This window comes from Dinoponera quadriceps, unplaced genomic scaffold (genome assembly GCF_001313825.1).
Source record: "Dinoponera quadriceps isolate SergipeBrazil2010 unplaced genomic scaffold, ASM131382v1 scaffold616, whole genome shotgun sequence".
NCBI lineage: Eukaryota > Metazoa > Arthropoda > Insecta > Hymenoptera > Formicidae > Dinoponera > Dinoponera quadriceps.
The window spans coordinates 1,336,608-1,349,720 of NW_014555184.1; the positions used below are offsets into that span (position 1 = coordinate 1,336,608).

At 37.5% G+C, this 13,113-nt stretch overlaps 2 protein-coding genes across 6 annotated transcripts; both read left to right on the top strand.

Annotated features, from left to right (window-relative positions):
• Positions 1-1,235: 1,235 nt before the first annotated feature.
• LOC106743375 (kinesin-like protein KIF20B) lies at positions 1,236-7,131 on the top strand. Of its 3 annotated transcripts, none has more exons than XM_014617157.1 (4): positions 1,236-1,339; positions 1,751-2,283; positions 2,637-3,255; positions 3,484-7,131. In XM_014617157.1, exons 2-4 carry the CDS (start codon positions 1,764-1,766, stop codon positions 6,902-6,904), a joined length of 4,560 nt encoding a protein of 1,519 aa, XP_014472643.1. In that variant the 5' UTR covers positions 1,236-1,339; positions 1,751-1,763; the 3' UTR covers positions 6,905-7,131. The 3 variants fall into 3 exon arrangements, with proteins under 3 accessions (XP_014472643.1, XP_014472645.1, XP_014472646.1); XM_014617159.1 differs by having other exon boundaries at positions 1,782-2,283; XM_014617160.1 differs by lacking the exon at positions 1,236-1,339 and having other exon boundaries at positions 1,884-1,961; positions 2,044-2,283.
• A 68-nt stretch (positions 7,132-7,199) lies between these two features.
• Positions 7,200-12,722, top strand: LOC106743342 (calcium channel flower). 3 transcript variants are annotated; one of them, XM_014617095.1, is made up of 7 exons: positions 7,200-7,358; positions 7,499-7,637; positions 7,706-7,826; positions 8,085-8,292; positions 8,406-8,513; positions 9,040-9,210; positions 9,993-10,074. In XM_014617095.1, the coding sequence occupies exons 2-6, from the start codon at positions 7,635-7,637 to the stop codon at positions 9,170-9,172; spliced, it is 573 nt and encodes a 190-aa protein (XP_014472581.1). In that variant the 5' UTR covers positions 7,200-7,358; positions 7,499-7,634; the 3' UTR covers positions 9,173-9,210; positions 9,993-10,074. The 3 variants fall into 3 exon arrangements, with proteins under 3 accessions (XP_014472581.1, XP_014472580.1, XP_014472582.1); XM_014617094.1 differs by lacking the exon at positions 7,200-7,358 and having other exon boundaries at positions 7,399-7,637; XM_014617096.1 differs by lacking the exons at positions 7,200-7,358; positions 9,040-9,210 and having other exon boundaries at positions 7,403-7,637; positions 9,993-12,722.
• Positions 12,723-13,113: the final 391 nt, after the last annotated feature.

A 13,113-nucleotide genomic window follows, 5' to 3' on the forward strand; every position in this document is an offset into this window, starting at 1 on the left:
TGCATACCTCCTTACAATATGTTGCAAAAAAAAACTTAAATTACACACGCACACACGGTATGTCTAAAAACAACGATTGTACGTGTTATTTATTCAACCCAAAATATATACCCTTCGATACAGTATTGATCAATCAACGTATGGGTGAACTTTTGGAGTTCTTGCCTTGCGCGGTGTATCGTGGCGCGAAAGACTTCAAACGTCGTTGCGCAGCTTTTTTACCATATACTTGTTTTACGACGGATTCCTTAATCGACAATTGTTGGTTGGGGAATACAGCGCCTGACCACGGATTGAGATTCGATTGAAATACGACCAATCAGAGCAAAGTTAACCAATTTGAGTTTAGTAAACTTTGCTCTGATTGATTTAATCTTCTACGGCTTTTAATCCGAAAGGATAGGCAAAATCATCGATATTCGCTCATTGAGAATGGTATTAGAGAAAATGTTAGGGACTCTAGAAATTCCCTATCCGACAGCTAATCGGCACATCAAGGCAAACATCGTCGATCGTACGATGAATTCTCAATGAATAAATATCGGTGTTTTAAATATCAATGATTTTGCCCCTTTTATCCGATATGAAACTTATTGAATATAGGAAAGCCATGGACCTAAGAATCTATGGACAGAGCGAGAGGCAAGGGAGATTTCTTTATACAATAGGACATCGTTGGATCTTTCCGCCGCATACCCGATGATTTTCGAATGACTTGGGCTGCGTTCGAAAACACAAAATGCAATCCTTTTTAGCGTCTTTGAGAAATTGTTACGCATAAGCTGTATACCGAATATATCATCGGTTAAATTCGTTACTAAAGCCGACGGTGCCCACTTGTAGAAAGAGACGAAAAAAAGGGGAGCGATCTCATGCCCTCTACCGCAAATTTCACAACCTTTGTCCACAAGTTCATTTCCAAGTCCCTTCCTATGCTCCGTCCATAGATTCTTAGGTCCGTGTTGCTAGCCAATCCAACGTACACAAATATATATATATCAGATTGCTGTAGTGTTTCTCTTTCTAGTTCCTTCTTATCTCGTGATTGTACATCTGTTTCCAAAACAACTATTGCTGGTTATTTCTAATGAAATAGCACGTTACGATTCGTTCGTCATTCATAACATCGTACGTGATTGAACCAATCAACCTGCATCGTTGAGTCAACCCACCAATCCAACGAGGGAACTTTCACAAACAAGATTTGAGATGCCAGAGTAACCGTTAACTGCTTTTGCCGGTTGAACGGTAGAGAGAAATGTTAGTTTTATGCGTTTTACATCGTTTCGTCCTGTTGTTCGTATCTGAGGCGATATTGGTTGTCAAATAATTTAATAAGGTATGTCCTTGGAAAAAAGCAGCAATTTATAAACAATTTTTGATAAATTCTACAATCGACTTGTGATTTATCAAATGAAATCATTCCGATTTGATGACTTTCCGAATAATATTTGATTATATATCTACATGTACTTGTGCAAAATAATGTTTTATCGAAGTCTGAAAGAAATCATATTCTTTTCACACGATCTTTAGTAAGATTGTATGAAAAATTTGGAATGTATCCTATTTTAAGGATTATAGGATTATAGGATTATATCTTATATTAAGATATGTTATGATTTAGAATGATGTCAGTATTCATTGTTTTAGACCCATCTCTAATTGAAGGAGAGAATCGTGATAACGTTATTTCCTAGTTGCAAACTTTTGTCAATTATTGTCAGTATCATCATATCATTAATTTCAGACAACTATATCACATGTTTACATTTGGACAGATGGAAAATACTTTGGATTCGATTCGTCCATCGGATAATCAACAAGAAGAAATGTCTTATCTATTTGGTAGAGATCCGAGTATCTTGGCGTATAGTCAAAGACCATTTCCCTCAAAGGATACTAAGAAGAATTTGCTTTTGCTATACGAAATAGAAGAAAACAATTCTACTGGAGAAAATGTATACGAGCGTTCCGAATCCTTACAAACTGTCCGAGTATATCTGAGACTTAAACCATTTTCAAAAAATTTAAAACTAACAGAAGAACAACAAGATGCGTACAAAATCATAAATTCTACCACATTGGTCACGAAGCTACCAATGTTAGATAACACAATAAGTTCTATCAAGCAGTCTAAAAGTAATGAAAATATTAGTAGAAAATTTACTTTCTCCCAAACCTTTGGACCAGAAACAACTCAATTGGAATTATTCGAACAGACTGTGCAGCAACAAATGATAGACTTTCTAGCTGGATATAGCTGCACTATCATGACATATGGTAAGAGAAATGCATAATACAATAAAATTTCACATAGGGAACTCACGCATGTTTAGCAAATTTTCAAAAATGATGTTCTTGAAAGCGATGCTGCGTATAAGACAAATTTATTCTATATTTTCTATTTGCTTCCTTTTGGCATGATTAATGGCAACCTGTTTGTTCCGTTGATTTTACCATATTGATGAAATTATACCAAAGAGTATGGCCTGTACTCTAGATTTTCCTTTATCGATAAAAGTACCTCTAAAAATAAGGCATAAGAACCACCTGATTGGCTAAGAAACCACATTTAAGGCACTTTTATCGATAAATGAGAGTTTTGGCCGATCGAAATTGACAATGATTTGTAGGTACTACGAATTCTGGAAAATCGTACACGTTGCAAGGAACCACCACTTCACCCGGCCTTATACCACGCGCGTTAGAGTTTGTGTTTTCTAACATCACGACAAGACCGAATCCATCTTATAAACCTTTGCATTATTGCGATGTAGTCAGTCTTAATGCACTGGAACGTGCGCAGGAGCTCGAGGCAAAAACCAAGTTGCTGACGTTTAGTTCTGTGGATAAACATCAGTATATAAATGCTTACAAGGAGATGCAAAAATTGTTGCAAGAAGAATCAGTTCGACCCAGTCAGTGCCACGATGCTCATTATTCCATCTGGGTTTCATTTGCGGAAATCTATAATGAAATTGTCTATGATTTATTATCGAACGAGTGTCAAAAGAAGAGAATACCTTTGAAACTAGGAACAGATTCCAGTGGTAGAGCATTTATCAAAGGACTAAGAACCATCTATGTTAATTCAGCTGCAGAAGCTTATCAGGTTTTGATGGCGGGGCAATATAATTTAAAGATAGCAGCGACTGCATTGAACGCAAAAAGTTCGAGGTCTCATTGTATATTCACAATTACGTTATTGAAATATTGCGCGGAAAATTTACCAGATACAGTTGAAGTGAGCACGTACGTATGTTTTATAATTATGTATATACACGCACATCAAAATTGGTTCACACAAGTTACTTGACAAAATCCTATTATATATACAGCGTTACACTATATTTATAGTATTCTTGACTGTAGCAATGAATGTTGAATATTGTCAAACAGAGTCGTTGTTCTTTCGAAACTCTTTTATACAAGGGGGGGGGGGGAATGGTTGTATTGATCTTCTTTTTCTCACTTGCACAGATTTTCCTTTTGCGACCTGGCAGGCTCTGAGCGCTTAAAGAAGACGTTGAATATTGGAGATAGATTGAAGGAAGCACAAAACATCAATACCAGTCTGCTGGTGTTAGGCAGATGTTTAAAATCTATTCACGAAGGACAAGAGCGAACAAGAGCGAAAACTGATGCTGTTGGACCTTTTCGGGAGTCCAAGTTAACGAGATTATTTCAACGAGCATTATCAGGAAAGGAGCATTTAGCCCTGATAGTGAATGTCAATCCTCTTCCAAATCTCTATACTGAGACGCAAAACGTCCTGAATTTCGCTGCTATCGCCAAGAGAATTGTTATAGAGGAAAAGAAGCAAGTAAGCAAAGAAGCAAGTAAACCGAAATCGAGGTTCTCGCGAATAGCAGAGCAGAGCAGAGGAATCGTGACCGATTGGGATGCTACGGAATTGGAAAGTATGGAGGACTGGCAACAACACACCACCGCCGTGTCGGGGAACGCTTCGGAATATGTCAGTTCGGAAGAATACATGGATCTCGCGAATGAGAACGAGAAATTAAAGAAAGAAATTGCCGTGCTAAAAAAATCGGCCTTAAGCCGAGATCTCCAGAGTCGGCAGGAAATGGCGGACAAATATATCGCGATGATAAACGAACTCGAAGTCTATTGGAAACAACGCGTGAACGATGCGGAAGTGCAACACGAGGACACCCTCGAGTGGACTGTGAAACAAGTTCAAGAATTTTACGAGGAAAAATTGAATCAACTGCACAGAAAGAAAAGAAGACGCACTGACTGTACTGATGATGATGATGATGATGATGATTATGTGAGCGAGAATAGCGATTATCTTAATGTAACTCTTGATTTGGGTGAAAAGAACACGCAGCTCCAAGTAAAGATTGAAGCTTTGAAACAGAGATTGACTGAACTCAAGACAACAAATGAAACTTCGATTATGGAAAAGAATAAGATAAATTTCGAGTTGGCACTGTCGAAGGAGGATCTAAAGGTGGTGAGAAATCTTCTGAAAGCCGCGCAAAAAGATATTTGCCTTAATCAAGACGGTAAATTTTTCGCCGAGGAAATTACGTCGCAATTGCTCGCTAAAGACGAACAGATAATAAAGCTCAAAGAATTTCTCAATGAAGCGAAGAAAGATTATATTACCGCGACGTCCGATTTAAGGAAGAAGGAACTTTGCGTCGACGAGCAGACGAAAATTATAATAGAAAATGAAGAAAAGATTGAAGATGTGGAATCACACCTCGAACAAGTTAACGTGTGTCTAATGGAGAAAACCAGGATGATAGAAGTTTTAGAAGAGAAATACGAGCGTCAAAGTGAAAAATTATCCGACGCTCAGAACGTGATATTACAATTGCAAGAAGAAATTGAGCGATTGAAGGATGAAAAATTAGCGCTGCTCGTTCAAGAATGCGAGAAGCGGCCAATTCTTCCGGAAAGTTCTCAATGTTTAGACAAAACGACTAATACATCTGATTCGATTTTAACATCAGCTGTTGTGGATAACAACATAGTCGAAGAGCTCGTCGTCAAGGAAGAATTGATTATCGACGATCGATTATCGGATGACGAGTCGCAAGGCAAGAGGGATACTGCGGAGAATGGAATACATTCGCTTGAAAACCGCTTACCATCATCCAGTGTTGCATGCACAACGGTATCGAAAGCAACCGATAGTGCTACCGTAGGTACCACTAGTCCAACAAAAAGTGACAAGAGTCACTGCGATATTAATTTGGAGAGATGCGTTTGTTACAAAAGTACAGCAACGGCGGAAGTTCAAGTCGATTGTGCACCGTTGTCCAAGAGAGAAAAGGCCGTTCAAACCGACGAAGATAAATTGCAAGCGAAAGAATTGGTCGCGCGATACGATAAAATCCAAGCGCAATACGAAGAGAAGTGTTTGAGTATGGAAAAGTTGACCGAGGAATTTTGCGACGTAAACAAGATAGTGAAGTCTTTGAAAGAGGAAAATCAATCGAGCAAAATCATCATCGACGAATATGGACGTTCCATGGAAGCACTCGAGAAACAACTGTCACTTGTCACAGAAGAAAAACACAAAATAGAAGAAGCTCTACTGACTTCCAATGCGGAAGCAAAATTCACGAAATACCAGCATGAAATCGACCGGCTGGAAAAGAAGGATCTTGCGAAGGACGATGCTCGACAGTATCTGGAGACAACGCGCAAAGAATTGGATGCGTCAAGGTGTCGAGGAGGAGAAGAAGGGGGGAAACAGGAGGAAGAGAAGGAACAACGACAAGAATCGAAGGACGAGTTTGCTTGGATAAAGGACGAAAAAGAGCAAAGAGACATGACAAGTAGTAGTAATGACATTGACGTTGAACAACCGGATGAGCATTTAGAAACAAGTGTGGAAACTATAGCAAAGTTAAAGGAGGATATTGTTCGATTGAACGAAAACCTGGAAACCTGTCTGATTGAGAAGAATCACATGCAAAACGCACTGGAGCGGAATAACAAAAGATTGTTGGAACTCGAGAATCGGTTGGAGGGAACTGTTCTCAAGGAACAAGAGAAAGATACCGAGATCGCGACTTTGCAGAAGGAATTGAAACGTATGATACAGAGAGACGACGATGAGAAGACCAAGAGGATGACTGACGATTGTATGGAAGTGGAATTGAAAAGTGCCATAAGCGAGTTGACGCGAACAAAGGAGGCGCTTTCCGAAAAGGAGCATCATATCAAAGAATTGAAGATACATTTGGGGAATTTTGAGCGAAATGCAAAGTTACTTAATTTACTCGAAGAGAACGCGAAGGAACGACAGATGGAGAATGAACGATTGCGGAATATTAATGACGAATTGAGGAGCAATATGACACAAAAGGAACACGAAATGGATGCGTTCGTGAAGAACAGAGACGAGATGATGACGAAATATGAGGCCTTGGTGAGGAACCAGCAAGAGGAATTGGACATGCAAAAAAGAGAGGTGATGAGGTATCAAGAACTATTCCGCAGACAAATGACGCCGAATAAAGAAGATTACAAAAAGTTGCAGAAGCGCGTGCAAGAACTTCAAGACGCGTTGCGCAAGTATGAAGCTGGTGGTGCGAAAGCTAAAGATTATTCCGAAACTGTATCTGAGGCCGAAGCGGCAGCTCAGCAGCCTAAACGTCGAGGGAAAAAGACCATTTCGTCGGTCAAGCAAGAAGACATACCGGTCGTTGAATTATCTGGATCTGAGTCGAAACGCAGCGCAAAACGTATCGCTTTGCCGACGGGACAATCATCGACGGGCAACAGACGTACAACCCGTAAAAAGAAACTATTCGTCGTTACTGATTCATTCGCCGATATTGAACCAATGGAAGATTCAGCGGAAGTCGTTTCCACGACACTTTTGCCGACTCGCAATTTGAGAAGTCGAAAGAAATGAATACACGCGTTGACGTCGAGTGTAAATGCCGTGTGTGTGTATATACTCGAGGAAACGCTGGTAACTTTAAAGATGGAAAAACAATAGATTAATATATGGTGCACACCTAGATTAGAAAGGAGCCGTATCTTCCAATGATGATGGTGGTATCGAGAAGCAACATCTGGTTTATGTTAAATTTTCACCTCGTTCCATTTTATCGTATATTGTAAATGTATATATGTGTACTTGTATGTATGTGTGTTTCTATTATTAAAATATTTTATATACCACGATGGTGTGTATAAATTTACATAATTTTATTTACATCTCTCTAGGAATCGTCGCTTCATCTTATCAAGTGAGATCTTACCGTTGCCGCTTTTGTGTAATTTTGAGAATTGATTGAAAAAAAAAAGAAAACGAATTCGCGCTTCTAGATTTATTCGTCGATTGGTTTCTCGCAGCGGAGCAAGTGAGCACACTGTACTGAAATGCATAATGACACGAGTGTTGAGCGACGAATGAACGTAGATGCAGATGGCGCGTCGAATATGACAAGTCGCTTAACGACTAACCTCACAGATTACCCTCTGCCTCTGTTCTCCCTTTTAGATACAGCGCGCCCTCGTGTGATCATTGGTGGAAAAGCATCGGGTCGATTTTTCGTGCATCAACAGTGTGTGCTATCAACGGTGCTGTCAGCACTCTCAGCTGACGAACAGAAGGATAATAATAATATACATCGAAAATGGTAATACATTATCTACGATCGATGACCGATGAATCAATATCCGTTTGTAACATCGCGTTTTTTTCTAGTCGTTCGGTGAAAAAATAGCATCGATCATGCAAAAGCCTGGACAGGATCCTGTTGCCAAGGATGATGTACCTTGGTGGATGAAATATGCAGGCCGTGGACTCGGTACCGTAGGCAGTATAAGTAAGTGTTTACTACGTCCCAATACTTATTCGATATAGGTCTGGTAAAAATTGCATCTTGTGATTTTATTTTAGCAGAATTTCCTCCTTATTTTATTGTGTTATTGTTACGATTATATATCTCCCTGTATGTGCGCGCGCGCGTTACTCTACGTAGTCACACGAGATCGACTTCCCCCTCTCTCCCTTTTCCTCCAGGCAACGATTTCTCAAACAGATAAATAATTTATATAGAAATTTTCTACCCTGTCTTTTACAGTTGCAATATTTCTCGGAGCTTGGAACTGTACGTCTATTCTTTTTGGTAACATTGGCTGTTTACTCAGCGGTATGTGGCAAATGATAGCTGGTTTCTTAGTTGTAATGATCGAAGCACCATGCTGCTGTCTATTCATCGACTTTGTACAGAATTTAAGCGACTGGGTGGAGAAAAGGCCATATTGGAATAGAGCGGCTGTTTATTGTCTGTAAGAAACTTTAATATTTTACCTTTTTTTATTTAGATTTACGAAATATTGAAATATATGATGATTACAATATAATCATTAGGACTGATTTCCTCTCGTGTTTATCTATTTAGAATAGCGTTGCCAGCAGTCTTCCTATGTGCAGAATTCGTTAGTATATTTGGTAGCGGATTAATATTTGCAACAGGTATAATATACGGATTGATGTCTCTCGGTAAAAAGTAAGTGATACGTTTCTTCTCCCTAGAGCTTGGATAAGATATAATTTAGTATAATGTGAGAGCGTGCGAAATTTTTCCAAAAGTTGCCAGCCAATTATTAATATTAGTCGTTTTCTATTAATGAGACGTTTGTCGTATTATTCGGCATTGACATTGCATTTGTGTAAAATCAGGTGATGCTTTTCAATATGGTTTAATGCACACTTTGTTTGCTTTGAGGTGAAAGAGCAATCCTTTTGTCCTGTGTTTGTCTTTGTATTTTAATGCTGTTGTGCTTTGGTTTGTGTTGGGGAAAATATCTTACAAAGGGATTTTACAATTTTGGGAGGAAGACTACTAATGATTCGAAAAAAAGAGGGGGAATGTGGTTTCTATTTTCACTTTGTCATCGTCACTATGAAAAAATTATCTCCTGAGCATAAAATATTTTAGCAGCGACATGACATATATGTCGCGTTATATGAAACTTTCATCGTGCTTGTGTTATAATTTTAAGAGTGTTTACTAATTTGTAACATAACAACAGAGGATCCAGGCCCGACCCGGCAGGAATGACGTCGTCGTCGGGCGTGGGTTCCCCACAGGGTACAGTGCCTCCCGCCGCTACAGATCACCATACCACTCTCATGGAGGATCCTGACGTCTGGAGGCCTACATAAATCATCTCAAACATTCATTGCACCACTTCACTAACCAGGCAATAATATATATATATATATATATATATACATACGTACAATTTTTAATCTCTCAATATCGCATCTTTCTAATCAATCAACGCCTTGCAATGCTTTATCGCAAATTTTTATACAATCAGCGATTGAATTCCCTTTTTCAACTACCTCATCCCTGTTTATTCATCACCGTCTAAACCAGCATGTTGCATCATTTATTCTCCAGCTGTCATGAGCGCTCCATTATTTCAAGTATTACAATGCATGCGTTGCAATGTTTCCACTTTTAATAATATTTCGTAATTAATTTCTTGTTGTTACGTCGACCTCTTCTCCCGTTTACCTTGTTACTGTATTGACATTAAACATATAATTTTTATCGTTGTGAAATTGTTTTTTTTTTGTTTACATGTCAATGTTTTGAATGATGTTTATGATTTTTAAGTAATGTACTGGCAATTACCTGTACTGGCGTTGTGTGTGTGCGTGCGTGTGTGTGTGCGCGCGCGAGAGTATGGTTACGACATCCTCATTCATTTTATTTGTGTGCTTTGTTTTACTCTATACGCTTATAATCATATTTTGCCACTATTTGACGACTGAGTTCCAGCAGGAAAAGTAGAAGAAACAAAATCATATTTTACAATTGATTACGGACTTAATGTTACATAAAAATATTGTAGAAACAAAACTCTGTATATTGATATGTATTGATTTTTTTTTTGTAGAAAAAGAAACCCATGCTATGCTAATAGAACCAACGGAATATCTGTATACGAAATTAACACAGTATCATACTTTATAGGGCACCCTTTGGCGAAATGAGAACAACAGCAATGGATACTCAAGCTCCATCATCGAGCATGCGATCCACGTTAGTTGAAAATACTCAGCCAATCGGTCTTAGCAGTACCCCAGGTAGTATTGTTTGATCGTTAGGAATTAATGGAATACGAGCGATCCAACATTTTGTGCGAATGACACTGACAGTGTTAATCGATCGAAACGATCACACAGTAGCTAAGCCCACGAACATGCTTCGTTTCATCATAGCTATGACATTGACGCGTATTGTAATTCCAATATATCAATAGTAATTTCACGTGTATCGAATCGTTTTGGGACAAATAGAAATTGCATTATGGATATACATAGATTTAAACGTGATTTAGAGAAGAATTCTCGATATATGTCGTGAATAACCTGGATCCCCTGAAACCCCTTTTTGCTTCCCACCTTCTTTTGCATAATGTTCCAATTGATCAACAAAAATTATACGCGTTCATCCTTACTTTTGCGTTCCAAATTGCGTACCAAAAACGTATGTATAACGAAGAAAAAATGAAATGGGATATATTATGGGAAAAGACATTATAGGGAAATTTATTATACTTTGTTTAAAATAATGCCAAAGTCAAAGACTGTCACGGAAAATGATGTTGTTCATGGGCCTAGTTATCCATGGCCCCTTCCTTTTGTCCACCGTATGTCATAAGATATACCGTTTCTAACAGACGGAACAACAAAAAATTGCGACATGATTCGTTTGGTGATTTGTAATGACGAAGCGCTTCACATTCTGGACATGATTATTTTCTCTTGTGAATTAGTACATATTTATTTAACATTTGAAAACGAAATCAATGGTCGCGTATATCAGCATTTCGAATCTAAATTATAAGACAAATCGCACATTTATAGAATGTCTCGAAAAGTAGGGAGACTTTATAATCCTTTTACGTATGTATCATGTTACTTCCATGTAGACAAGCTTCTCTCTGCCAAATGAATTGTAAAATGCGTAAAATTTAAATGTGTTTCACAATAGCATTTTATGCGTACATTTCAGCGGTATTATAAATTTTATTGTACAAGTTTCATTATGTGTATACGTACGTGTGCATGTGGGCATGTGTGTGTGTGTGTGTGTGTGTGTGTGTGTGTGTGTTCGCGTGCGTGCGTGCGTGCGTGCGTGCATGTGTGCGTGTGTGTGCACATATAGCGCTACAAACTTAAAAACATTATTGTATGTTGGCAATATAATAAAGCCACGTGAAAATACGTACGCAAGGTTGATCCGGTTGCTTCGATGTTTATTTTTGACGGTTCAATACCTCGGTTTTGATTCGGATATTTTGTTTCCGTAAAGGAGAATTAGTGCCATGCGCGTTCTTGTGTTATCTTACTCTACAGTTAAGATAAAACAAAGCGGTGTAGCACTTCGCGCGCGTTTGTATCAAAGAAAGACACTACGCGTGCGTGATGATAAGTGATCTGTTTTATTGTGTGTGTATGGCAGAGAGAGAGAGAGAGAGAGAGAGGAAGATTCAATAATCTTTTCTATTGGCACATTCTTGCATATCAAAGGCTCGTACAAACAATATAGACTTTTTGCCAACTATAAGACGATAAGCGCGGTGGAAAATTGTAGCGTTAACAAATGACAAATTGGTGTTTCTTTAACAAAAATTAAATTCGACACTACTTTCCTAATATTTTTGATTTTTTACAGAAAATATTTTGTGATAAATGAGAGATTTTAGAAACAATGGGACAACTTATTTAAATAACGAATGTATGCTTGAAAAGTTAAGTAAACTATTAAAATGTATATATATTTGATCATATTGAGTTATGAATCCGCGAAAAGCTGTATATTTAATCGTTTTCGCAACATAAGAAGAAACACCTCTAGACTTATCTAGACTTATGTTCTCATCGATACGTTCGACACAAACTTTCGTTTTGACAGTGGCAAACGTCCGTTCACAGAATTCCCATTTCTTTTTTTGTTTAAAGAAGATAAATTTCAAGTTGCTCAAAAGATTTTTAGATAAAATATTTGTTTGTGATTTTATTATATAACCTGTATATATATGTGCGTATTGTCACAAGTGTCCAACATACCCACACAAACATACAAAATCATTAATACTTCATTTAAACGATGAAGATGTTGACTTCTCTTTTTTGCAAGTATGGTTTACTCAAGCAATATAAATATTAGAAATTGCGGACAAGAGACACCTATGATACTTGGTTGCTCATATATTAATTTCGTAATATTCCGTTAATATAATGCTCTCCGAATTATTGATATTGAATGTGCCAAGAGTGCTTCTTAATCAATCATCATTCAGTTCCCTGAGCATTTGTTTCATTTTTCATTTGGAATTTGCGTCTTAGATTCTTTAGCCTGCGCTCCAAATCATCTGCTTCCCCCATACACACATTCCTATATCTCTATTAATTTATTTAAGAGGTAAAGACTATATAATAGGATGTTCATTATATCATCCAACCTTTACTTGATCTTCGTGAAACGTTCCTGTATGTCACGATTATTGAATAAATCCCATGTTGACGCGTGATTGTCGTAGAAGTAGCTATGTAATCGTATTAACAGCTTACATTATAAAACTTCTTAATTGTGATTTTTATTTTATATTTATATAAGTGTGACCGCCTATAATGAGAAATGAAATAATGAAATAAATAATTCTTGTGATGATTAAGTACATCATGCCCTCCAAAACGCTACTTTTCCCATTTCTGTTTCCTGAAAGTATAAACTTTTTTACAAATTTCTAATCTCTTGCAATCACACATCCGCAGTGATATTTTAATTTTTAACATTATACAAAGATTTCTATTGAAATCTCTCACCTACACACACGCAACATTTTAGAAAACGTTAAAACGTATAATTTCCAGCACATAGATTTTGAATTTCTAAGGAAATATATAAGAAGATTCAGCCGAGAAGAAAAATAAAGCTAGGATAAGAAGCAGTCTCACTCAAAAGATGATTGTCGAAATTTCTATTGTTCTATTTTTATTGCGTTCTAATTCATACGTATAACACTGAACTTAATATACAATTCTCTTCACTTTTTAACCGTTGTCCGCATATGAACAATTATATA

Excerpts from the sequence above, each read along its gene's own strand:
- LOC106743375 (XM_014617157.1), top strand. The coding sequence starts at position 1,764 with ATGTTTACATTTGGACAGATGGAAAATACTTTGGATTCGATTCGTCCA. Across the intron at positions 2,284-2,636 it reads CTGCACTATCATGACATATG|GTACTACGAATTCTGGAAAA; the intron begins GTAAGAGAAATG and ends AATGATTTGTAG. Across the intron at positions 3,256-3,483 it reads GATACAGTTGAAGTGAGCAC|ATTTTCCTTTTGCGACCTGG; the intron begins GTACGTATGTTT and ends TCACTTGCACAG.
- LOC106743342 (XM_014617095.1), top strand. Across the intron at positions 7,827-8,084 it reads CGGTACCGTAGGCAGTATAA|TTGCAATATTTCTCGGAGCT; the intron begins GTAAGTGTTTAC and ends TGTCTTTTACAG. Across the intron at positions 8,514-9,039 it reads TTGATGTCTCTCGGTAAAAA|AGGATCCAGGCCCGACCCGG; the intron begins GTAAGTGATACG and ends ACATAACAACAG.